Here is a 26,346-nt window from a genome sequence, read left to right as displayed (position 1 = left end):
TCAGGAAGCTATTAAGGTTACTAATTACCACCCATAAAATTACTACCACCTTCTTGATATTTCATATACTTATAATTGATCAATGTCAAAATATGCCGTGATGGTCACATTGCATTGTGGCAAGTATTAATTTGTTTCAAATCAGTTTATTTGCTCAAGCAGTATCATGTGGTGATGTGTCCAAAGGTTACCCATTCTGTGCAGCATGTAGTCAGATGTTTGCTGATCGTTTTAGTAGACTTAAGAACTTGGGTTGAATTCTGCACCATTTGATGTTAATGGTAAATGCTCACTGAATGTAGTGGCAGCAAACATCAGACTCCCTGAGGTCTAGTCCCATAATACTTACAGTTGATACAAAAATGTAGAAAGCAGAAAAAACGGACAAGAAATTGACAAAATAGAGAGCTCAGAACCTGCCCAGCCATATGAACTGATTTTACCATACCAGGTTTTTCAGTGATCAGATTTAAAATTCATGTCTGACTGTTAGACTGGCACTACAGACTGTAATGACTGCAAGGGTCAAAAGATTTGCATACAGGCAAAAGGGTTTTAGAGTCTCATTCTGCTGGGAAAATAATGTGTCTTCAGAGCTACTGCCTGAATAGAAATACAGAATATATTTCTTTGATTGAAATTAGATCTTCTCAATGTCTGCACATCATGTATTCAGCCTGTGGATTTCCTTGCCTTAGGAAATCAGTCAAATACTGTATCTGGATTCTTTTTTGAAATGGCTGGATAACCTTATGACCAATATTTTTAGCTGTGTGAGCTAAAATAAGTCAGTCACATGCTTCAGGGCATAAACTGATTGCTGCATGGGTCAGGAAGGAATTTGTTCCCGGTGTAGAACATTGCACAATTGGCAGGTTATATTTAGGTTTAAAAAGATAGCGTATAATTTCTGATGCATCTGGTAGGGGCCACAGATGGGTATTTGAGATATGTGTAATGTGACCTGATGCTGCATATCTTACTGTACAATAGCACTGTGTATATTCCTATAACTATTAAGGAACTGATGTATTTTGAAAGGAACCAGTGTCACCTAGATTGTTCTTTTTAAACAAATGTGTGTTATTCATCTGGCAGATAGTAACAAATTCTTTGGAACCACTCACACAAAGACCATGATTGCAACTAACAAGTCAACATTTGCAAATAGAAGCCACTTTGTTGTTGTAGTTGTTCATAGTTATTTTGTATTACAATTACAGTGAAAAGCTGAAGTTATCTGAAATTTGCTGTGTGGTATCTGCTGACAAATGCAGATTATTTTTTTGGCCTGGTCTACACTAGCAGGGGGTGGTGGTGGTGGTGTCGATGTAAGATATTCAACTTCAGCTACGGGAATACTCGATTCCCGATAAATCGATCGCTACCCGCCGATATGGCGGGTAGTCTGGACGTAGCCTTTAATAGCAACCATTGTACCTATTCATTTGATTCTAATTATGAATCAATATGATGGGCAGAAGAAAAGAAGCCATTTATCTCTGCTGAGAATCTCAACTGTCCTACAGCTCCAAGGGCATGCTTTGTTTTTTGAGCTATTATTTATGATTATGATTGTGGAATAGTATAAGAGACTCAGTAACACATTAGTACTACTACTACGGCTAGCCAATGCCTTTTGCTTAAGTGCTGGAGGCCTGTTCTTGCAACGCAAAGCCCCATCTTCAGACCCTGCAAATGGCTCTTGGAGTATGAGATGGTGACGTTAGAAATAGGCTGACTTTGTCTTTCATCAGTTTTTACATAAGCAGAACTCTATATAGGCGCTAGAAGAGTTATTCCAGATGTTCACTGATGGGAGCGGGGGGGCAAAATCAGACCTGAAATCAGACTTCTCAGTCAGTATCACCCTCTGCTACCTCTTATCTTGTGTTTTGTTGTAAGTAGGATGCTATAAAGTGAAAGGAAGGAACAGCAGCTCACGCTGCGAATTCTAATGCTTTGCTTAGCTGGTGCTACGACCCTTTCCACGTTTTATGTAAACATTAGCATTTTGTTCAGTGGTTAAATCAAATTGAGCATAAACCGTGTAACAACACCTGCAGCTCCATTAGGAGGCGGAATAGTCTTAAGTAACGCATTTTGTTCTGGAAAATAAGGTCACATCCCTTCACAGCCGGCACTGGAAGCATGTTCCCTTAAGTCTGTGAGTTGGGTTCTGTTTTATTTACCTGATTCATTCTTTTGTCTCTCTCTGCCACATTTTTTCTTTCAAGTAGATTCGCGGCGCTCTGGACCTGCTTTCCCCAACCTCCAGTCTATGCTGTAACATCTGAAGAAGTGGGCTTTTTACCCATAAAAGCTTATGCCCAAATAAATCTGTTAGTCTTTAAGGTGCCACCAGACTCCTCATTGTTTTACTGTAACATCGTCTTGCAGTAGAAGATAAATAAAAATGTATGTCGGCAGCTGTATGTACTTATTGGGGAAGGCATCACCAGGGCTGTTGGAGGGAGGAGTATTTTGCATCATATCTGATGATATATTAGTCTTACATAAATGAGTGGTGCCTGGGTTTTTTGGGTTTTTTTTAACCCTCCATCTAAGGAACACTTACTCTCTATGATGCCTCGCAGCAGTGTGGCACTAGTATTTTAACAAGAGGATCCCACAAAAATTAAATTCCTTTCCCTACATCCTAAGGGATAAATGTGCTGGGGAGAATCTTTTTGTTCTTATTCCATTCAGCCAGTGCTTCCTCACAACAAAAGGGAGCAAACAATTCTCCTTGGGGGACAAACCTTTATTAAGTGTATTTTCTGGAAATATTTCTAGCTTGTTCCCTTCTATAATAGACACATTAGAGATGGGTCAGGCTGCTGAAATCAAGATTAAGTGTCAAGTCATAGAATCATAGAATATTAGGATTGGAAAAGACCTCAGGAGGTATCTAGTCCAATCCCCTGCTCAAAGCAGGACCAGCACCAACTAAATCATCCCAGCCAGGGCTTTGTCAAGCCGGGCCTTAAAAACCTCTAAGGACTGAGGTCCAGATACAAGAGCGCTGTAATCATGGGAGCTGCTGCTTTGAGAGCAAACTGGTCTAATGTTGCTGTCTCTATAATGTACAACGGGTGGGCCCATGCTTAAAAAAAAATATTGTTGTCCTAAAAAGCATCAAAAGAGCCTGAGGGGAGAGCAGTAGTTAGAAAGAGGGGATAAACCACCACCTATCAAGCTTACCAATGTTGTCTCATTTCATTGTTCCTCCCTCATTGATGTTGGTCCACCTGTTGTTGCTTATCTTATATTTAGATTGTGTGTCTCTTTGGCGCAGGGGCTTTTTGTCATGTGTCTGTACAGTGCCTAGCGCAATGGGATTCTGGTCCGTTACTGGGGCTCCTAGATGCTACTGCCATACAAATCATGACTGTACGCTCCATTTTCTCTCTGGGTGCTAGTATGGCCCTCGTCACCATCTGAGCACCTCACAAGTATGTCTGAATCCTTCCTCCTAATGTCCCCGGGAGGGAGCAAAATGATGTTGTTTCCGATTTTAAAGCCTGGGAACTGACGGACAGAGAGGTTAAGTGACTTGCTTAGGCTCTCACAGGAGGCCCGTACCACAACTGGGAATTGATCCCTTCTCGTCTGACTCAGGGCTCTAACAGATCATCCTTCTCCCTTCACAAGTCCTTGTTTTAACAGTCTAAGGTGTTGCTGTTTTAGTAGCAGAAATAAGCAGGAGTCTTCGGAAATGAATTATCCTGGCAGTATCTTGTTAAGCAGCTGTTCAAACCAGAAACCTTCTTAATAAACAAGTCATTATTTTGGCTTATTGTAGCATCATAACTTGGAGCAAGAAGTCCCATAACTTGAGATGATCAAAACTAAGCTGGAAAAACTGTATGGTAGGGAATTAATCCTGTATTAACCTGGAACGGATGAAGTAAAGGGAACTATCCTGCCCTGCCCAAGGTGGTGGACATAGATGATCAAACATAGATCTCTTACGAGCCTGTTAATTGAGTTGCCAAATCCCAAAACTCTTATTTAGACAGGTCTGTATTTCTGCGCATCTGGGCACCTGAGTTGTTTAGTGAAGCACATTTACTGTACCATGAATAGGAAAAAAAAATAGTGGTTGATGTGTGCGAGATACTTGGTCTGAATTCACACCAGAAGAGCAATATTTCTTAAAGGGGCCTAGATCCCAGCCATCCATTGTCCATGTGAGTGTCCTGACTTGCATAAAAACCTCTGTTGAATTGAGTGGGGCTGCAGCTCTGAGTGAGCATTACTTCCATGAGTCAGGCTTGCAGGAGCAGACTCAAGGTGCGGGAGGAAGGGGTTGTTGAGGTATTTTTGCAGAGATGACTGGGAGTAGTTAGCACAGCAGAGGTTTTGAAAGCCTGGTTATATTGAGACTGATCCTTGGAATTCACTGGAACCCATACAGGGTCTCATTGAACAATTACAATCCATACTCGATGGGGACCACATCCTGAAAGAAAGCGTTCCCGAGCTCCCTCTTCTGGCCTTAAACAACCCCCCCCCCCCCCCCCCCCCGAGCCTTGCCATGCTCATCATCAGAAGCAAGCTCCCCACAGGCCAGGACCCACCAACTTAAAGTGGGACCAGAGCCTGCCAAAGCTGACACATCTCAACTGCTGCAATGCACAAGACAGCTTTCAAGACCCATGGATCCTACTCATACCTATCACATGTGCTGTACCTCATCCAGTGCACTAAATGCCCCAATAAAAACTACAGGAAAAGCTTTGTTATCTGGCATGTTGGGGGAAAGGAGGGTGCCAGTTAGTTAGTCAAATTCTGGTTAACTAAGATTTATACTTTCCAATGGAGGGAGGGAGTTTGGGTGCGGGAGGGGGCTCGGGGCAGGGGGTTGGGGTGTGGGAGGGGTTTCAGGATGCCAGATTTGGATGGCGCTCACCTCAGGCAGCTCTCCAGAAGTGGGGACATGTTCCTGCTGCTCCAAGGCAGCTTCCTCTGCCCACAGGTGCCGCCCCCACAGCTTCCATTGGCCACGGCTCATGGCCAATGGGAGCTGCAGAACCAGTGCTCGGACTGGGGTGTGGGCAGCGCATGGCGCTCCTGTGGCCTTTCCTCCATCTAGGAGCAGCAGGGACATGGTGCTGCTTCCAGGGAGCCATGCAGAGCCAGGTAGGGAGCCTGCTGGCCCCGGCACCAACAGAACTTTTAATGGCCTGGTCAATGGTGCCAATCGGAGCTGCCAGGGTCCATTTTCGACCAGGCATTCCAGTCGAAAACTGGGCACCTAGCAACCCTATTAAAGGTTTGTATTGAGAGAGGTCAGAAATGCTGGTTTCTAGAGCTTTCCATTTGGTAAAGTGCCAGATAACACAACTTTGACAGTATGTAGGTGAAATCAGATAGTCACTGAGTGCTTGAATGAACTCGCACAGAAACACGATAAAAGATAAAAACAACATTTCACCCTGGGTGAACACTTCTCACAAAACGATCACTCCACATTTGACCTCAGTCTTTGTCCTCAAAGGAAACCTGCATTACACTTTCAAAAGACAAGGCTGGGAGCTTAAATTCAGAACTTCGTTGACACTAAAAATCCTGGTCTTAATAAAGACACTGGGTTTATGGTTTATTACAACAATCTGGAACCCACAAACCTCCCTTTTTCTGTACTATGACTTCAGGCGTGTCAACAAGCCAATTCATTTTGAATGGCCTCTTAGATAGGGTTGCTAGGTGTCTGGCTTCTGACTGGAACACCCAGTCAAAAAGGGACCCTGGTGGCTCTGCTCAGCACCTCTGATCGGGCCATTAAAAATCCAGTTGGCGCGGGGTTGGCAGGCTCCCTACCTGGCTCTGCACAGCTCCCTGGAAGCAACGATATGTCCCTTGGTTCCTAGGTGGAGGAATGGCCAGGAGGCCTCTGCACACTGCCCCCGCCCTGAGCGCCAGCTCCGTAGCTCCTATGGGATGGGAACTGCAGCCAATGGGAGCTGCAGGGGTGGCACCTGTGGGTGGAGGCAGCGTGCATAGCCACCTGGCCAGCCCTGTGCCTAGGAGCTGAGGGACATGTCACCACTTCCAGGGAGCCACCTACAGTAAGTGCTGCCTGGAGCCTGCACCCCGAACCTCCTTCTGCCCCAACCCCCTGCCCTGAGCTCCCTCCCCTGTGAACCCCTTGGCCCCAGCTGGAAACCTCCTCCTGCACCCCAAACTCTCATCCTTGCCCCCACCCCAGAGCCCACAGCCCCAGCCGGAGCTCTCACTCCCCCACACCCCAACCCCCTTCCCAGCCCAGAGCCCCTTCCCACACTCTGAACCCCTTGGCCCCATCCTGGAGCCCTCTCCTGTACCCCAAACCCCTCATCTCCAGCTGTATCCCAGAGCCTGAACCCCCTCCCAAACCCCAATCCCTGCCTGGGTGGGGGAGAGCGAACAACAGAGGCAGGGGGGATGGAGTTAGCAGGGGCAGGGCCTCAGGGAAGGGGCGGGGCAAGGGCGTTCGGTTTTGTGCAATTATAAAGTTGGCAACCCTACCCTTAGAATATGTGTTAACTACTTATTCTAAAGAGCCTGTTCCATCTTTTAGTTAACACCCTGAGCGTCTCTCCCAGACTGGAAGAAGAGCTCTGTGTAGCTTGAAAGTTTGTCTTTCTCACCAACAGAAGTCGTTCCAACAAAAGACATTACCTCACCTACCTTGTCTCTCTGGGTCCAATAGTGTCCCTTAGCAAGCAGCGAGGAATAATTCCCTCCATTACAGGAATCACAGGGTGAAACACCAGAGCCCATATTATGCAGACCAGATTAGAATAAAAGGTCTTTGGGATGGGGGACTGAGTTTTTTTCTATGTTTGTACAGCCCCTAGCACAGTGGGATTCTGGTGCATCATGAGCGCTCCAAGGCAATTCTGCAATACTATTACCAATAATGATAAATGGTCCCTTTTGGCCTTAAATGGTGGGATTTTCAAGGGAGCCTGAGGGTCAGATCTCATTGAAATTCACTAGGAGATGGGTGCTTCAGTCCTTCAGAGTTTCCCTGGGATTTTCAAAGAAGCCTATACGCTTCAGAGGAAGCGTGAACATGGAAAAAAACTAAAACTAAATTAGTCATAACAGACTTCTTAAATTTAAAGCTTTAAAACCAGGTCAGGTTGGGTTCAGATCTAATTCTGGGTGCAAACTTGGGTCAGTTAACTTTATGCCAAGTGGGATTTTCCATTTATAGCTCCAGTAGAATATTCTGAAATGTGTTTCAGTAGATTCTGTTTGCTAAAATGCATGCATGCCTTCGGAGAGAGAAGTCTTGCCCAGCTTGTTTGCTGAGCATAAATAAAATTGATAGGCTTATGACTTTAGTAGGCAGTTAAGTAAAAAATCAGCAAGCCAGCTGAAGAAGCCGAGAACATTTGTGATGCTGCATTTTAAGGATATCAAATATGCAGTAGCTCATTAAAAGTGTCCTGTCCTATTATAATTCAAACAGCTGCTTAGAGTGCGCTGGGCCCAAAACATTTTCAAGAGCTGTTCAAGACCATTTTAATATGTTTTAACAATAATATCAAGCTCATCAAACTGAAGAGCAAGTTGGGCAAACTACATATCTATCTAGATCTGTATACAATGAGTGTTGGAAGTCGTGAATGTGTTTTCAAAGATTTTTAATTAAAGCTTTTTTAAAATAGGGGGCTAGGTTTTTAGAGGGAGCTACACCAATTTCCACCAGCTGATTTTGTTTTTTAAGAATGTTTTAAGATTGATGCAGCATCAAGAGGTAGAATTTTGTAGGATTTTCTTTTCTCCCTGAGAAAGAACATTGTCCAAGTTTTGCTTTATTCTGAATTGCAGAGAAACCTAGGAATTGGCTGACTGGATGAGCCGAGTTTATCTAGTCCACTATCCTCTCTGACAATGTACTAGATGTTTCAGATGAATCTTCAAGACCCCACAATAGGCAGCTAGGAGATAATCTGACTATAGGAAACGCTTCTTCAAAACTGCTGTCAGTTATAGGCTGGTTTAACCTGGATGCTCTTCTTGTTTCATTTATTATTTATGTATTAATAATGTATTTACCCTAGGGAGGCCCAGTTTTGGCCCAACACCCCATTGTGCTAGGCACTGTACAAAGACAGTCCCTGCTCAAGAGGGCAATCCACCTCCTTTAGGTGCCTAGAGTCCCGGCATCCTGTAAACCCGGTTATTTTGGATGCTCCAATTGTGGAGGGTCCAAGTCAAGAAACCTTTAAAGGGGCCTAACTTTTTCAGAGAGTGGGAGCTCAGCACTTACTGAAAATCAAAAGTCTCCAGCTGAGCACCCAAAAAATGTGGCTCCCCAAATCACCAATCACTTTAGAAATTGTAGGCCCCAAACTTTCATTAACCTTTTCACTGCCAGTCCTCCAGGCTGCTTGCTTTTCAGATGAAATTGGAGAAGGTGTAAATGAGGTGTCAGCTCTTGGCTTCGTTCGCACTCGGTGCGTTCTGCCAGACTTACCTGGGTGCCTACAAAAAGTTCATCGCTGTTGCATGTATAATTCCTCCAGGGCATTAATATTAAAATAGCCCCATGAATCTTCCATGTTCCTGTCAGGCAATAATAATGTGTAAAAGGCAACCTATGCCATGCTGGAGGTGGCTGCCCTTCTGCAGGAAAGCCTCTCTACAATAAATTGCCTCTGCTTACACCTTTGCATGCATTATTGAAGCCGCTAACGGCCTCATCCTGTCTTGCATCCGAAGAAGTGGGTATTCACCCACGAAAGCTCATGCTGCAAAATGTCTGTTAGTCTATAAGGTGCCACAGGATTCTATCCTGTCTCTGTTGTATCTTTCTGCCAGGCATGTGGCTTACAGAGAGTTAGCTGGCTGACAGTAGCAGCATCGCTTCCATATTTATTGCCTTTCCAGCCTCCTCAAGGGGTTATTGAAGAGAATAGTTTGAAATAAGCCTGTGCGTATCTGCACATGCCAGCAAATGAGTGAATCGTGCTTATCCTTTGTGGCCAGAACCCATTCACACGCCAAGAAGTAAGAAGAGCTCCTGTTGTCTCAATGTACTGGGAAGAAAAAAAAATCCTTATGCTTCTCCCCTTATTCCGGATGCCATTTTAGCACCCTGGCTGCCCATCTCCAGGAAGCAGAGGTAAGACAGACTCATGCCTCTTGCATGGGCTAGGGCTGTCGAAGTGACCCCTGCTACCTTTATCTCGGATGAGTTAATATGTAGCAGAGAGGATCCTCTGGGTAAAAAAGCAACAACCCAGAAGAACCAGAGCCTAACATGCAAGATCAATGCGGGTATGATACCTTGAAATTGGAGACTATGACAGGGTGTGCAAACCCTACATGGGTCAGGGGGCTGCTGGGGCCCTGTCAGCCACGCTCTGACACCAAAATCTCAGGGGTAAGGCTGTGAGGGAGGAGCTAAATCAGTGGGGCCTCACTCAGTTATTGCCTGACGCAGAGGGAGAGCAGGCTGTCAGCCGTCACTATGGGAGATCAGGTTAGCTGGGCGGGGGTAGGCGCAGACGAAGATTGGTGCCTGTCAGGGCCTCCCTGGAGTGGGGTAGAGTTGACCTGTCATGAGATGATTGTCTCCTTTGGCTGCCAACGACTGGAGGTTTGCAAGAGCCCAGGTGGGGCACAAGCATTAGCTTTCTTGCCCGGGAGAGGCAGAGAATCTGCTGAGTATGGCTGGAGTTTAGGAGGGATGGAAGAATTTGTTTCTTCATGTTTATTTTGGCCTTTGGGTACCCTGGACAGGGTGGAGCTTTTACCTGGCATAGCTTGGAGGGGCTAAGATACCCCAGGCCGAAAGGTTTTGGGGGCTGGTTGCATCATCTGAAGACTAGGAGGGAATATCACTTGAGTCTGGGGGGTCTAGATACTTCTAACCTGAGTGATTGCCCTCACTCACCAGGAAGCGTACATTTGTGCATATGCATTCGGTGTGTTCGGCTGACTGGCTGCAGTTGGGTAGCAGATGGCCATGAGAAATAAGAGTTGGCATGAGCCAGAGGTTTGTTTTTACTTTGCTTTTGCAGCTCCATCAGTCAGAGTCTGCAAGTCCCAGCCCTGCTGATAGCAGCTTGTACTGACAGCACGGCTCAGACCTGAAAAGGTTCTGATACTTCCACACTAAGAATTTCCTGTGGAGCCGTATTCCAGAATCCTCCTGTCCCACCTCCCCAGGAAAGTGCATCAACTGCTGCATAAAACACAGGAGAATCCCTGTGCTGAGTTTCAGTCTGGAAGGATTTTTTTTTAATAGTTTTATGCTGGAGTTTGAAACACTTGAAAATAGGTGTTTATAATGTAAAGCCTGAGAGCTCCTTGACTAAGCATCTGAAATGCCATTCTATAATGTGCATTGTAAAGTTAACAGGCTTTTCATAGTGCATTTCATATAAATAGCAAGGCATTTGACAATGCTGTACATAAAAAAGTGACACACCGCCACAATGCAAGTCAAATTAATTCTTGGTTTCCTTTATCTTCCTGCCCATGTTTTCTCTTGATCCTCCTACTTTATTTGCTCTAATAGCATCCGCTAATAGAGTCTAGTTGTAGAAGAAGATAACCTGTAGCAAACAGCAGATCCCGTTTCTAACTGGTAAATGCCTTCAGCTTTAGTGACATATCAACTTTTTCCATAGGTTTTACTTTCCTATTTTTTAAGTAGCATAAGCTCATAGCTCATTATAGAAGGGCAGCGTGCATGAATTACTGCATAATGTTTTACTAAGCCCGAGGATATGTTCCTATCCAGTCTGCTTGGTTTTAATACTGACTGGTAATGCCAAGGGGGTAAAGAATTAGGACCAAACATTCAAAGGGAATAAAATGCAGCCTCTGAAATTGCAGCCCCGTTTTTATGCATGTGTTTTGCTGTGCCCCTGCACTGTGGCTTGCACGCACAAAATTGTAGTTGGCAGGGCAAATTGGGTAATCATTAAAACTGGCTTTGTCTGTGCCCTTTAGGTATGTGGGCATCTCCTTATCCTATTGCCACATGCAAATAGTAACCTGTGCTCTGAAATGAGGGCTTTTGGATGGAGAAAATGAGAACAATGAAAAATTGCAGGTGCAGTTTTAGTTTCTGAAAAATTGACCCTTAAAGGCAAAACAGTCAATGCTCTTGTATAGTATACAAGTGTCAACATCGGGAGCTTATTGTGGGAGGGAATATAAGTTTGAAAACTGTAAACGAGGGAAAAGTGAATAAATTTTGCTTAATTCTCAACTCACACATCGGTTCAGAGCTTTGACTCAGATGTGCACTTCACTGGATTTGCATCCTGTTTAGGAGAGATTCTATTGGGGAAAAGATGTGCTAGATGGGGGAAAACTGAAGCAAAGGACAGGCAGAATGGGAAAGCGGAGAATGAAAATGGGAGCACAGAGATGAAGAAAGATTCTGCTGATGAGTGCACCCTTGTAGTGTATACAACACCACCTGTCAGCACCAGCTTTTGCAGAACTCCTCTGTCCCATGTATGTGGCACAGGCATCCCTTTGGGTTGGAAACCCTTTGTGTTTAACACAGCTCTCCTTCTGAAGGAAACAATGGCTCGAAACACAGGAGGGGAAGAAAAAAGGTTTCATGCATTTTTGTGAGCCCACAAATTCCATTTGAACTCCACTAGGTTCATCCATCCCTAGCAGACAGTAAGGAGAGGGAGCCATTGAGGACGACTCAAGGGGGCTTAATGAGGAGTAAAGAGTAAGAACTGAGAAAGAGAACTCGGACAGAATATCAGGGGAAAATTTGATGTATTGGGCTGTGTGGAACTGCTTCCCCCAGGAAGTGGTAGAAGCTCTGTCACTTGAGATGTCTAAAATTAGACTGAATAAAATCGCTGGTAAGTGTACAATAGGGAATAAGCTTTCACTCGCAGGCAGATGGACTGGATGACCTAATAGGTCATTATTGTATCCTGTAACGTCTTTGTTTCTTAGCGGGTATAGAAAACAACAAAACAAATCCACTGCTAGCTAGTAAAATGGAGCCAATTAATATTTCATAGCTGTGATGTCACCCGAAGGCGATATTTTAATGGTTCTAACATCACAACCCTGAAATAGGACTTTAAGTGTGATGGGGGAGAAGAAAAAAAGCTGCATCATTCTCATGGTGTTTGAACTTCAGCTGTGCTCTGGCCCAATCCCTCCACAAACAGTGGCCCCTGTCCTGCAACGAGCTCCATATTGGCAGATCTCAACCTTCAAGATGAGCTACGTTAGCCTTATTGTGGGACTCCACGTGGGCCCAGGGGGTTGCCTATGCAGAGTTTGTGGCAGGATCAAGCTCACTGGATGGTTCTGTAACTCTGGAGTTCAAGGTGTGTCTGTGTAGTTGGTGTGTGCAATATATACAGATATCGTGATAGAGCGGTAGTGAGACCACAGTTAAGCTTGTATGAAGGGTCTTAATTCCAGGGAGAGTCATTTATTCTATGTGGAGCCAAGAATTAAAAGAAAACAACCCCCCGTCCCCAAAGTTAGGTTTGTAAGTCCAAATTTAGGCACCAGCCCTAGATTTTGAAAAGCTCTGAGCACCCAACATTTCCCATTGACTTCTTTGGGTGCTGAATTTTCAATCAGGCAGATGCCTAAGGTATGGATTTAGGAAGCTAAAATTAGGCACCTGTTTTCAAAAATCTTGACCTACATAAACATTTCCTGTAAATGTTTTCTTCTTGGAATGGGGCAAATATCTGACACCAGAACGTTACAAATAATAAACCAACATCCATTAAAGGCAAATGGGATTTTTTAAAAGGAATTAAAGAAAAATATGTACAAGTATTTTATGAAGACTCCAAAACCTCAGCAATGTGTGTATGACTAACCAATGCAATCCTATGATTTCATATTGCCATAACCACTGTGCTATCTTCATCTCACCCCCTTCATTGCTCTCGTTTATTATGTTAAATCTTAGATTGGACGGATGGATAGAGCTTACATTCCTCAACTTCTTATCCGGCACTCATGCCCATGGTGTCCAAACACCAATAGTTCTTTGACGCAATAACTTTGTGTCTCGGTCTCTCAATTGCTATGCAGTCCTATGTTGTTAAATACTTTATTAATCATACAAATTCATTTTTAAAAATGTAGTTATCCACCAACTATATAAAATGCAACTCTCAGGTGCACAGATATCACCATGGGTGTCACTGCATAACAGCACCGTTTTCTCAATCACCGGTTTCTGAGGTGCGGTATACATACCTGTAATAACCATGTCACACGCTGCTTATTCTGTCTACCTATCTGAGAGTTCTGTTGGCATGAGAAGGAACTTGACCTTTGCTCTTATAGTTATCTTGTCGTTATCAGAACCCCTTGAACTCTCCTCTGTATAATGGACGTCTACATGTCAGAAATCAGTTGTTTTGTAGCGCTGCAGCAGGCATAGTTCCACTGAAATCACGGTAGCTGTGCAGATTGAGACCTCCCTGGGGATCTAGGTGGATGTTTGCAATAACACTGGTTTCCCCTGTGGGTTTGGATTGGGGTGAGAACCCTGTGAAGTTTGGTGGGTTCCCTACTCTAACTTTCCCACCTCTGGAAAGGTTTTCTGGTTTGGGAGGAAGAGTAGGGTATGCCATTGACACATCCACTTTCTGGGCCCCATCCCCATCAAAACTCATGCCAGACGATGCAGGGTGTCTTCTTCCACACCATGGTGAGGAGCACTGGAGTTGTAGAAGCTAAAGGTGTCAGAGGTCTGTTGGATCATGTTTATTTCACTCCTGCCCCTGGCTACTGCAGGGTCGCCCACTGCTACGGTGTGATGGAGGCTTGAGTAGCTGATTTGGGAGATGTAAACGTGTCACCTCTGTGTCTTCTGGTGAGAGGCATCTCTTCACATGCAGTGCACTTGCTGAATTTCCTAGTGCCCGTATGTGTCTGATCAATGTGCCGATAAAAAATTACAGCACTTGAAAAGAACAACAAAATAAAAAAAACCCCAACAAATACTAAATTATTTGTAAGAGCTCAGCCTTGATCTTTACAGCGCACTCCAATCTCCCCTAATCTGGCATTATGTTTTGTATAGTACCTTTTTGATTTATGCTACTCTCTCCAGACGAGGTTTAGTTATTGTTATGTACCAATCAATGGCCTTTTAAAATCTCCTTCCCCCGCCTTTTGAGTTTTGGAGAAATTATTGATCACGATTTCCCTCCGTTGTCTCAAATGTGGCATATGAGTCATACCCCCACCCCCTCTGAAAGCTTTAACACATTAAGGGAAGAATAAAAAAAAACCCTCAGGACTGTGTTGCTCCAGTGCCTTGGTGGCATATTTGCATCATGCTCCCTTCCAGCAAAACACCCATGATGTGTATTTTCTGCCTTTCAGCCGACGATGCTTGTGGAGGGACGTTACGGGGACAGAGTGGAATTATCTCCAGTCCTCATTATCCTTCAGAGTATGGCAATAATGCAGACTGTACGTGGACTATCCTAGCAGAGCCTGGAGACACCATTGCTCTAGTTTTCATGGATTTTCAATTAGAAGATGGATATGACTTTTTAGAAGTCACTGGAACGGAGGGATCCTCACTCTGGTAAGTGAGTTGCTGTATTTCCTTTTATGGCTGTACATGTTTAATTATATCTGCACATATATAACTTTAGGTGTGAAATTAACTGCAGTGGGATCCAGTGTGCACGTCACCTCATACCTGAACCAGAAACTTCACGGTCAGCACTAGCAGTGGTTACAGCCACAATTCGAGATTTTAAAGTACATTGTAACGAAAAATCTCTGCATATATTTTTATGGCTTTAGTTGAGTTTTACAGTGATTGATGTCTGCTTTGAAGCATGCTCTTTCTTAAGAGCCCTGTGGTGTGTAGTTGGTTAACTAGATTAAAAACCTGTGGATGTAGAAATCTTGAACTTGCTTTTTTTCCTCAGTTGTTTTCTGATTACTGGTAAATCTATTGCTGACAAGTTAACTTTACTGTTAATGATCCTGAGGCAAATGTGCTACTGTTTGATTTGCTCTATGTACAGCAGGCTGCAGACAGAATTTAAGTATTCTTGTTCTCTCGTCCCATTAAGTCTCGTTTGATTACTCCACAAATGTACTTGCTTTGAGAGAGCGGGGTTTATTTTGTTGGTAAGAAACTTATTCCGCTGCAGTCATTCCATTTCTTTTGCTTTCTTCAAGGTAACAATGATGTCTCCACTGTCAGGGCTGTGAAATTACAAGTCGAGGTTTGTAGAATAAATTTGATAGCTGATGTATGAACTAATAGCATCTAACAACTAAAAGTTACAGGAGACCCCATGTTGATGATTTAGGTTTGTTAATGTTTGGGTTCAGCAGTTGATGATGTTATAAAGATCTTGTTTGATATGGATAGTGTTTTGCCGGTGGTTGAATCTCTTGAGATTTCAGTTGCATTTTAAATTCCCTTGCTGCTTAGTTGAATGGAATGTAAAAAGGAGGAGGCCAGTGTGCTCACTGTGTGAGGTCTTGTCTACACTATGAAGACTTTGTGGGTATAGTTATGCCAGCAAAGCCCCCTAGTGGAGACCCAGCATGTACTGACAATGGGGATTATTTTCAGAGTGTGATTAAACCAGCACCCCAAACAATGTAAGCTGTACAGGCAAAAGGACTCTGGCTGGTGTAAGCTGCAACTGTGTGTGTGTGCGTGTGTGCACACGCGCGCATTCGAACATAGATACGTCAGTTAAAGCTGTGGGTTTTTTTGTGGGTTTTTTTTTAAACACTCTTAACCGACATAGCTATGCTAGGAAGACATTATAGCATACACTAGGCCTCAAATGCATGTGTAACAAATGAAGAATGACCCATGTGAAAGCTCCAGATCCTCTCACCTCCTATCTGCGATGGAAGTTCAGATCCAGAATCTAGTTCTTTAGCTGGTTCTTACGTTGGATTCAGGGTGTTGGGGGTGGCCCGTTACAGAAAACCCCAAATTTTGCAGAAGTGTGGACTGAGATCTGAGCTTTGTGGTTCAGGCCCATCTTTAGTGGTAAGAGAATTATCTTTATGTAGTTTGAAAATGACATATAAGCTCCTGTACATATAAATTATTTGATTTTGCATTCCCCTCCGAGACTGACTGAAAGAGAAATAAGCATCATTATAGAAGAGAGGAGTGGAAGGAAGGAGATCTTCACTGTTTTCCTTCCCAATTTTGGAGAGCATCAGAATAAAAGTGATGTTTAAGGAAGATTCATTTAAGGAGTAGGGACATTAAATTACGAGGTTTGTCATAGCCCCCTGGGCCACTCATAAGAGAGAGCACTCCATCTATGAGGTGCAAGGCAGAGACGCTGGAACAATTTGTATAGTGGGGATGCTGAAAGCCATTGAACCAAACTGTAAATGCTGTATATCATGGAATCCACTTCAAGCCAGGAGGTGCAGCAGCACCCCTAGTTCCACCATCTATGTGCAGAGGTGCAGTGGTTTGATTCACTGGTGACTTGAGATTTCCTCATTGGATTCCCTTGGTGATAAAGAAGTTAGCTCAATATCCTCATGCTTGCTCAGACATTGTACCTCTCTGTTTGTCAAGGCCCGAATGTGGGGCACAATGTTCAGGGCCCTGCCAATGAGGAGGAGACAAATATTACTCACGCAGGAGATTTAAAATGCTGTGGGCTTCATCTCTTTAGTGCAGCTGATTCTTCCTGTAGCTGCAGATTCGTGATTGTTATTTTGGATGGAAATAATTTCTCAACAGTAACTGTGTGTGTTGGGGTGGGGGAGACACCAAAATATGTGTGGAATGGAGGTCACTTTGGCACTAAAATGAGTGGAGTCCCGTGAAATGAGAGGCACCTGGGAGATGCGTAGGCTGCGGAGTAATCTTAGACATTGGAAATGGCAACAGGGTAGAGAATTCTTAATCGGTTCCAGGTGGAAGGAGCAGATGAGAGAATGAATCTGAGTCAGTTTCAGAGTTGTAAAATGTTTTTGCACAACCATTATTTCGCGCGCCTGAACGAAAGGCTGGTGGATTGACGGACAGAGATAGAAATCATAAGGGATACCCAGTATTGGAAACTTCTGGTAATAGAAGAGCTGAAGCTAAGGAGGGCAGTGTTTAAATGAGAGGTTACTGTGGAGGTTCTTAATGGCAAAAACAACTAGACTCCCAAAGAAGGTGCCTGAAGCAGCGCTGCAGTTGCTATAGGGGAGAACAGTGTAGGGAGCATCAATTTAATATACAAAGAGTCAGACTAGATGGCCCCAAATGTCACTCAGCTCTTGTAGGCAGTCGAGTGCTCGGTGCCTGGTGGATTCATGTACTGCTTTCTGCTCACTCAACACGGAGTTAAAACTTATAGCTACTGATTGATGGAGACGACTGTTCTTTGGGACCCCACCCTGGGGAAGGGGAAGAATTAAAGGTCTAAAATAATTAAAGAAATCACCTGGGAGTACCAGAAAAGAAGATTAAATTATGATGATTTACAAGGGTCCTGTCGCAGCTATAATACCTGAAGAAGAGTTTGGCGCATGCTCGAAAGCTTGTCTCTTTCACCAACAGAAGTTGGTCCAATAAAAGATCTTACCTTACCCACCTTGTCTCACTAACATTCATTTATGCAATTTATACTTGCCTGGTAAATGTGGGGGAATAAGATTAATATTAGGTAGCGGCCATTTATTGTGTACCAGTTGTTTACTGTTCCACGGGACACCTTTGAAAATTAGATGTAGCTGTTTTATGAGCAAACTCTTTTTATTAGCATACATTAATATTTTAGGGCACTGTTACTACTTAGCTATTCAGCGCTGCAGGAAGGATCCGTAGACTGAGCGATACAGCAGGGTGGGAAGTTATCGGATGGACTCTGAAGACAAACATTCTTCAACCTGTGCGTGTTGCTTCCTGAAAGTAAAACCACACTTGTTTGAGGAAACCTATGTTAAAACCAAATGATAACAGGGAATCCGTTCATAATCCATAGATACACATTTTCAAAGCACCTATGTGATTTAGGCTCACAGTTGCCAAGATCCCTTTTGAAAACGGGACTTCAGTGCTTTCGAAAATGTTACCCCAACATTTACTTCAAGGGTGAGGCTCAACCCCATGCAGAAGGCCCACACATGGCCTGTGCTCTGCTGAGGACGTCAAAATAGGTGGTACATATTCATTGACTCTCTTCCCTCAGTGGACTGCCACTGGGGTTTAGTTTAAAGACCAACACTATTAGCTGTGTCCAGTGGATCGGCCGCTACAGCAGGACAGTCAAGACACACTGCACCGGCGAGTGAAATCACACACCTTGTGCAGGTGTGAATTTCACTCTTAAGAGTCCACAGCAAGGTTTGTTTTCCAAGGTGCATTCTGCACTCCTCCTATATTTGTGAAAAATACACAGGCAAGATTTATAGGCTCCAGTCAGTTTGAAGGACCCAATTTAGTATTCTCTAGAAGCAAACTCGTCAGTTCCATATGCAGAATTACAGAGTCCTTTTTAAATTTCACTTTTCAAAGCTGGCCGTCGCTACCCTGAGCCTGGTAATTAAATTCAGATGACTCATTTTTTAAATAATTTTTGCCTGTGGGGAAAAACCGAAGCTCATATCTATTCTTTAAATATGTTGATATGATTCAGCTTGAAAATATTGCTAGAAACCCCTTCTTCTTTCTTTTTTTAATTTGCTTTATGAAAACCTAGTTTTAATTATTGGTAATGTGGCAGATAAACTCCTGGCCAAATAAACCATTATATCTAAGTACCTCGCAACTACAATATTTCATTTAATAAGAATTATAAACTGTTTTAATCAAGTCCAGAAATGCATACAAATAAACAAAATCCAGTCTAGCCCACTCTCCCACAAAATCACTCATGTCTCGTTCAAGCTGTAGACTATTACAATTAAAAAATATACAAGAGCACCAAGCCATGCAAATTATGAGAGTTTGGTTGGGGCCGGTGCCATTGTTCCTGCTATCTTCCTCCAAGAATGGATTGAGCTACTCATCTAGAGCCAGATTCTGCAGCACTCAGGCATTGATAGGCAGCACTAAGTTGCTAAACCATTGTACCAGACAATGGATTTGACTCTCTGCAGGACAGACTGTCTTACAAGTTCCACCCTGGGTTGAGATTCTGCTGTAGAGTTGGGGACAGTGAATTTAAATTACTCAAGGGCTTCTGTGCAAGTCCGGCTTCTGCAATTTATGCTCACAGTGCATGTCTGTGGGAGATGCTCTGAAAGTGAATATGAGCTACATCTCTTAACAAGAATATAGTTTAGCTCAATTGGCTAAATTGGCCTAGGAAGGATGGTCCCATGGCGAAGACACTGGACTGGCACTTGTGAGATTTAGATTCTCTGCTTTGCTGCAGACTGTATGTTTGGACATGTTACTCAATCTTGCTGCCTCCATCCCCCATCTGTAAAATGGGGATACTCCTTCTTTCCCCCACTCTTTTCTCTGTAACGTCTGCTTAGATTGTAACACATGGGGCAGGGACTGGGGCAGGCTGTATGTCTGGGCAGCGCCTCTGTGCACTGCTGAAATACAGCTAATCAGGAATAACAAAACGAGGAAAATCGTGGAGTAATACAAGTTAATAAAAGGGTGCGTTGGTTTTACTACGTTTTAGATGTCATGAAGGAGTGAATGGGAGCCGATAATCTTCTGGGAAGGTTCTTGCAAATTAATAATGACTCTTGCTGAGTTCTAACACTAAACTAACTGATTAATTTTTAATAGACAAAGTGCTTGGACTGACTAAATATCTCGAGAGGGAGAAGAGTACTTATGCTGCCTTCCCACGCAACCAAAAAAAGTCATTTATAGGTAGAGAATCTGGAGGGAAATGCATTAGAATCAGGCTGTTCTTTGACTGGGAGAAGAATTAAATCCAAACTTCTCAGGGACAAGAATGTAAAGACAAGAGATATAAATTGCTAGTGTCTATTGATGGTATCACGGTATGCTAAGGCTGCTCAGGTGAGATCGGGGCTTCATAGAGCGAAGTGGAATACAAACGTATAGCAAGGAGAGAGGCCCTACATCAAAATGCTTACAGACACAATAGACAAAGTATGGGAGAAAGTAGGTAAGTATCCCCATTTTACAGGTGGGGACTGAGGCCCAGAGACAGTTTCTATTTAGGTGGTAAGCTGTTTGGGGCAGAGACTGTCTTTTTGTTTGGTGTTTGTACTAGGCCTAGCACAAAGGAGTGCGATATTATTAATTATTTGTATTACCAACAGAACGTGTATTGTCCAATGTGTGACAATACAAACATCATCTGCGTGTCCCCCTCCTCCCCTCGCTGCTTTGTGAGAAGCACCTGTAGCAGTGAAAGAGGATGCTGCCAATTTTGTGCCTTTCTGCAAAGTCTGCTAGCAATGGTGCCACTTGGTGCCAAATTGTATCCCGAATCTAAATTCGAATGTAGATGTCCCTAGAGCAAAAGGACTTGTCACTCCATACCAATTCATTTCAGTGATGAAGCTTTATTCCCATCCCCTCAAAAATGAATTAGTGTTATTTTAAAAAACACCAACAACACTAATGTTCATTTGTTTGACCACAGCATGCGCTCTGGAATGCTTTCATGTTGATTCAGTGTTTCTTAATTGATTGTGTCTCTCTTATTGGTCTAATCTTCAACTGAGAATTAGCCCTGAGATGTTAGGAGTTTTGAAATGTTCATTATGAAAGACAAACTCCTTTTTAAAACTACATTAGGTAACTCGACTTCCTAGATCGTGGGAACTCAGGAAAGTGTAATAACCCAAATTGAAATTCACCTGGAAGGATGTGTCCTTACTGCCCTCCCTATTGCTGCAAAAACTACTGTGTGTTCTTGTAGAGCGAAACTCATCCCTGTATAGAAGCATAGAAAAAGCATATGCACCACGCAAGTCCCACATGAGCACTCAAAATGGGATGCAAGTGGTGCATAGCCCTTGGGTTAGTTTTCTGTACAGGACAAATTTAATTACAAGTCAGCAGCACATTAGGGTTAGGTCCTATATGAAAATCAGAACCTCCAACAGCGCAGCACCTCTTAGTGTCACGCCGGGGAATTGCGTAACACTGGCTCACAAGAAGGTAGCATAAGAAACAGATTCAGGTGCTTTTACATCAAGAGGTCCAGAGTGCCGTGCTCACAAGGGCAATGTAAGAAATGGACATTCTGATATGATTGTAATGAAAACCCATTGGTGGATTTTTATCAGAAATATTATCTAGGTAGAAGTTGAGTATTTGCAATTGAGATTTTTAATCAAACATTGCCATTAGATAATGGTGATTACAAGAGTAATAAATATACTATAATAATTTTTAAATACTCAGCGTGCAATTGTTTAATGTAGCTGTTCTGGGCCATTTGGAAGATGAACAGAGTGTTTAAAAGCGTGATATGTTTTAATTGATGGTTTTTTTATATTAGCTGATCATCATTCAACATTTATATGAAGAAAAAGTTTCCTGAATGATCAATTTTTACAACTCCTTTACCCTGGAATATGAATCTGTCCCAGTTGCTGTAGTTAATTATTGCTTTACAGCCAAATGTTGTTCCCTCTAATGGTTACAAACTGCTTTTGATTTTAGTGCTTAAAGTCCATATAGCTTGGTGAGAGAATCAGAGGTTTATACTTTCAGATGTAGGTGGGAAAAGAGTCTTTTATTCTGTGGCAAAGTTAAAAATAAATCTGTCTTTTCTTTGAACTTTTGAGAGCAGCTGTGTATTTGGGAAGATAATGAGGTCAGTAAACTCAACCGAAAAACCAAACCTGAAACTGCTTTGAGACTTCAAAAAATGTTTGGTAAATTTTATTATTTTGTTTAAAATGATATATTGTATTAATACATTAATTAGCATATACTTTTAAACAAAACTATAAATTGTATTATATTAATTGATTATGCATTAATAAATTTGTTTAGAATTATATATTAATTTTGGCCAGGGTTTGAACATATTTTACTGGTTTGCGAGAGTGGTCCAGTGACTAGGCTTTGCCACCCACCTGCTGTGTCACTTCACCTCTCTGTACCTTTCTTTCCCCTTCCACCCTCTAGTATGTAAACTTTTCAGGGCAGGGATTCTCTCTTACCATATGTATGAACAGTGCCCTGCGCAATGAGATCCTGATCTCACCTAGAGGGCAGGAGGTACTGTACAACCATACTGTTATGGGTTGGACAAAACCTCCCTAAAGGCTTTCATTTAGAGAGGTACGTAATAGATACTGAGCATGTATAGTGCTTTTCATGTGTGGATGTCGGAGCATTGTACAAATCTGTGGGTAAGTATCATATTTAGATTTACTATAGATTCATAGCTTATAAAGTCAGAAGCATTGTGATCACCTAGTGTGACCTCTTGTATAAGAGAAGCCCTGGGACTTCTCTGAATTAATTCCTGTTTGAACTAGAGCAGATCTTTTTTAGGGGAAAAAAACTCCAATCTTGATTTAAAAATTGTCAGTGATGGAGAATCCACCGCAACGCTTGGGAAGTTGTTCCAGTGGTTAATTACCTTCACTGATTAAAAAACAAAAAGTGCCTTATTTTTTGGCTGAATTTATAGATGGAAGAGTCTTGTGATGAAACCACTGGACTAAGTCATGAATGCTGGGGGGTTCAACTCCCGGCTCTGCCGGTCTCTCCCTCAACCAGTCTGTGCTTCAGTTTTGTGCCTGCAAACTGGGGATTGTAATGTTTCTGTGCCAACAGGGAAGTTGTGAGATGTCACTCATTAATGCGGTAAACAAAAAACCATGCAAACTTACCAACGTACCTGGTTCTGTACGAAATGTTCTGTAATTTAAACACTCAACTCCAGCAGCGACACGAAAGAGCTATAGGGGAAACAAGCAACCGGGCCATGTGGGGCCGGAGGGCACAGGGCGAGCCTTGCTTGTATTAACCCAGTGCAGGAGCACCCTGGATATCTGCATGCAGAAGGTCTGGTGCACTGAAATAACACACACATCCTGGTAACATCAGGGCCCTGATGGGGTGCAGCGACACGATACGGCATAATGGCTTCCCAAAGAACTGTCATGATATGTCTGCTAATAGGCTGAATATATAAGTAATTGTGTTACATGACATGGCATAAGTTATGCCAGCTAGATAATATGTAACCTGCACCATATTGCTGTGCGATGCCAGCATTGAAAGGAGGGTGGTGACAGCTTTTAATTCTGATTTTTCTGTTCCATGTGAGTCAGGGTAGCTGAAAAGGCTAAAAATAAATCCTGTAAAGCAAAACATCAGATTTACTGTCTGTAGCTCCTCTCTTCTAAGGGTGTCTATGTTGTACAAGCATGGATGCTTACAAAGCCCCAGTAGGTTGTTATGGTCACCAGGTGATAGGCAAACTGAGGTGCAGAAATTTAATTGACTTGTGCAATTGTACATGAGCCAGTGGTGTACCTGGGAAGACAATCCAGAAGTTCTGAACCCTCGGCTTCTTCTCTAACAACTACACCGTTTGCCCTCCTCGGAGCTGGGCATGGAGCCCACGAGTCCTAATTCTCAGTGCCCAACTCAAACTACAAATAAATTTGTTAGTCTCTAAGGTGCCACAAGTACTCTTGTTCTTTTTACGGATACAGACTAACATGGCTGCTACTGTGAAACCAGAGAAAACATTATAACACAAAAGTGTTTGAATGTCCTTTCTTCAGTCCCCCACCTCCCTTCAGAGAGTTGGGGGAATAGGAGTTCTTTTTTAATCCCATAATGGCTGCAGCCAGGATGAAACCAGAATGGGATGTTGAATCCCTGCTGTGTTACAGGTGTTCAGGATGAGGAAGTTGGGCATCTCAGGTACCTTGCAGCCCCTAGGTATATAAGAATCTTCTGCTTAGTTTGAGTTTGTTAAAATCTTGTCACAGGATCCTTCTCTTCTTCCCACTCCCTGAATTGTCCTGTGGACAGTGGGTGTAATACATGTCTTTTCCCCACCTCCTATTTATCATATTGCCTTTATATAAATGCATGGTAGCCCACATCATGAATGCTGCATGCAGATGTGGTTGCCCCATCTCAAAAAAGGTATATTGGAATTGGAAAAGGTACAGAAAAGGCCAACAAAAATGAGTAGGGGTATGGAACAACTTCCATATGAGGAGAGAGAAATAAGACTGGGACTCTTGAGCTTGGAAAAGAGACGACTAAGGGGGGATGTGATAGAGGTCTATAAAATCGTGACTGGTGTGGAGAAAGTAAATCAGGAAGTGTTATTTACTCCTTCTCATAACACAAGAACTAGGGGTCACCAAATGAAATTAATAGGCAGCAGGTTTAAAACAAACAAAAGGAAGTATTTTTTCACACAATGCACAGTCAGCCTGTGGAACTCCTTGCCAGAGGATGTTAAGGTTCAAAAAAAGAACTAGATAAGTTCACGGGGGATGGGTCCATCAATGGCTATTAGCCATGATGGGCAGGGATGCAAAACCATGTTAACTGACATCTAATATTATCTGTCTGATTCTCCAGTATCAAATCTGCTTTTTGCTCATCTTTGATGTGAGATATTCAAAACCACTGAGTGGGCTTGTTCAATAATATGTGTCATGGTCTACCCAGCAAACGATGGAGAGCAGAGTACGTGTTCTTCAGAGGGTGGGTGGTTACAGTTTCATATCATGATGATACTTTGATTGCAAGCTCTTTGGGTCAGGCACACTCCTTGCTGCTGTTGTTTGTTATTGTTCTGTGTTTGACATTGCCTAGCACAATGAGGGCCTAGTGTCCCCGACTAGAGCCCCTAGTGATGATGATGATTCATAGCCATTAGCATTGCTGTTTTACATAGCTACTTGTAATGAATTGCATGGAATGGGTTTATTTTCTTATGTCTGTAAGTGCTTTCTGATCCCCGACTTCCAGCTTCAGGGCTTTCTAGAGAGAGCTTGTGTTCGAGAGCTCTCTCAGGACCTGATCCAAATTTTGTTGAAGCCAATGGAATGACGTTCGGCTTCACTGGTCTTTGGATCAGCTCCTTAGTTAAGCAGATAACCCACTGCCTGTTGAAGTGTTTCTCCCTTTTCTACCACTGCTGCAGCTCAACCACCCTAATCCTCCATCACCCTGCACCTTGTGCAGTTGTTTGACACCAGAGGAGAGTGTGTCTAAGAATGCTTCCAACTGGCAGTGGTTTGCACCGACTTTGCGTTCACTCTGCATTAGTGTGAATGATTACACAAGGTGAGGGTCAGCAGAGGATTAGGCCTCCCTAGTGTATTTTCATTTCAGATCCCTAGCTAGTTGCCAGTTGCAACAGAGAGGCTGTAAACCACACAGCCCTGTCGCTGGGTAAAAATGGCTTACATCTCTCTGCTGTCCTTTCCTTTGGGGTTTGTCCTACCAGTGATTACTTTTATTTGAAAGTTGACAAGCATTCTATCGTCCCGCTGCACGCAAGAGGCAGAAAACTTGAGAAGATTAGTTATTGTGCTCCTTGAAATAACCTATTTCATCATCGGTTGAAGCCCAGATAATGCAAGTATGAAAGTTTTCCCTTTTCTGTGCAGTGAATCAGGTTTAAGAGCCAGTTAAATAACAGATACTTTTATCTTTAATATTTGGATGCTTTTCTTCCCTGGTTCTATTTTTCAGAGGACCGGGAATGAATAAAAAGTGTATGTGCAGTGGCTTTTTTTAATCCACTGTTTAAATGTCAGCTACATCTTCATCAGGATGTGGAAACAGATTTTCTTCTTCAGTTTGTGCACTTTTTAATTTTTTTTAAGAGCTCAGTAACGCTTAAAACTGGAGACAAATACTCTACAGATGGCTTTTTATTTTAGCAGTGATAGATAAGTTGTTTCTTGCATGGCAAATCAGTGTCTCCTAGGAAGCCCCCCCTCCCTTTTTTTAATCTTAGAACCTATATTCTGCAGAGATACCGCACCTTTCATTTAAGGATCTCAGAGCACCTTATAGATATTAAAAAACTGGTCAGCAAAAATGGATATGTTTGAAATTTCTCCCTCCTCCCACAACACACTCATCTTTTTACCACCCACTAACTTACAACCCCTTTGTGAATTTGGTAAATATTATTATAACCAACTCACAGGTGGGTAAATTAAGCAGTGGAGAGAGGCTGTGATCTGGGTAACACTTCCTATGATCCCCCACTTCCTATGCACTCAAGACCAGGGGCGGCTCCAGGCACCAGCACGCCAAGCACGTGCCTGGGGCGGCAAGCCACGGGGTGCGCTCTGCTGGTCGCCGCAAGGGCGGCAGGCAGGTTGCCTTCGGCAGCATGCCTGCGGAGGGTCCGCTGGTCCCACGGCTTCAGTGGACCTCCTGCAGGTGTACTGCCGAATCCGCGGGACCGGGAACCTCCC

General features: G+C 43.2%; 1 protein-coding gene across 1 annotated transcript in view; it reads left to right on the top strand.

The window, feature by feature from the left end:
• The window catches only part of CSMD2 (CUB and Sushi multiple domains 2), a 542,149-nt gene that overhangs the window by 160,838 nt on the left and 354,965 nt on the right, over positions 1–26,346 (top strand). Inside the window, exon 6 of the mRNA XM_044997694.1 lies at positions 14,356–14,563. Coding sequence (XP_044853629.1) covers positions 14,356–14,563 — 208 coding nt within the window. The remainder of the gene's footprint in view (positions 1–14,355; positions 14,564–26,346) is intronic.

The sequence above is a fragment of the Mauremys mutica genome, chromosome 23 (genome assembly GCF_020497125.1).
Source record: "Mauremys mutica isolate MM-2020 ecotype Southern chromosome 23, ASM2049712v1, whole genome shotgun sequence".
NCBI classification, from domain to species: domain Eukaryota; kingdom Metazoa; phylum Chordata; order Testudines; family Geoemydidae; genus Mauremys; species Mauremys mutica.
Note: the sequence above shows the minus strand (reverse complement) of the source record. Positions and strands in the feature narration are given on the sequence as shown.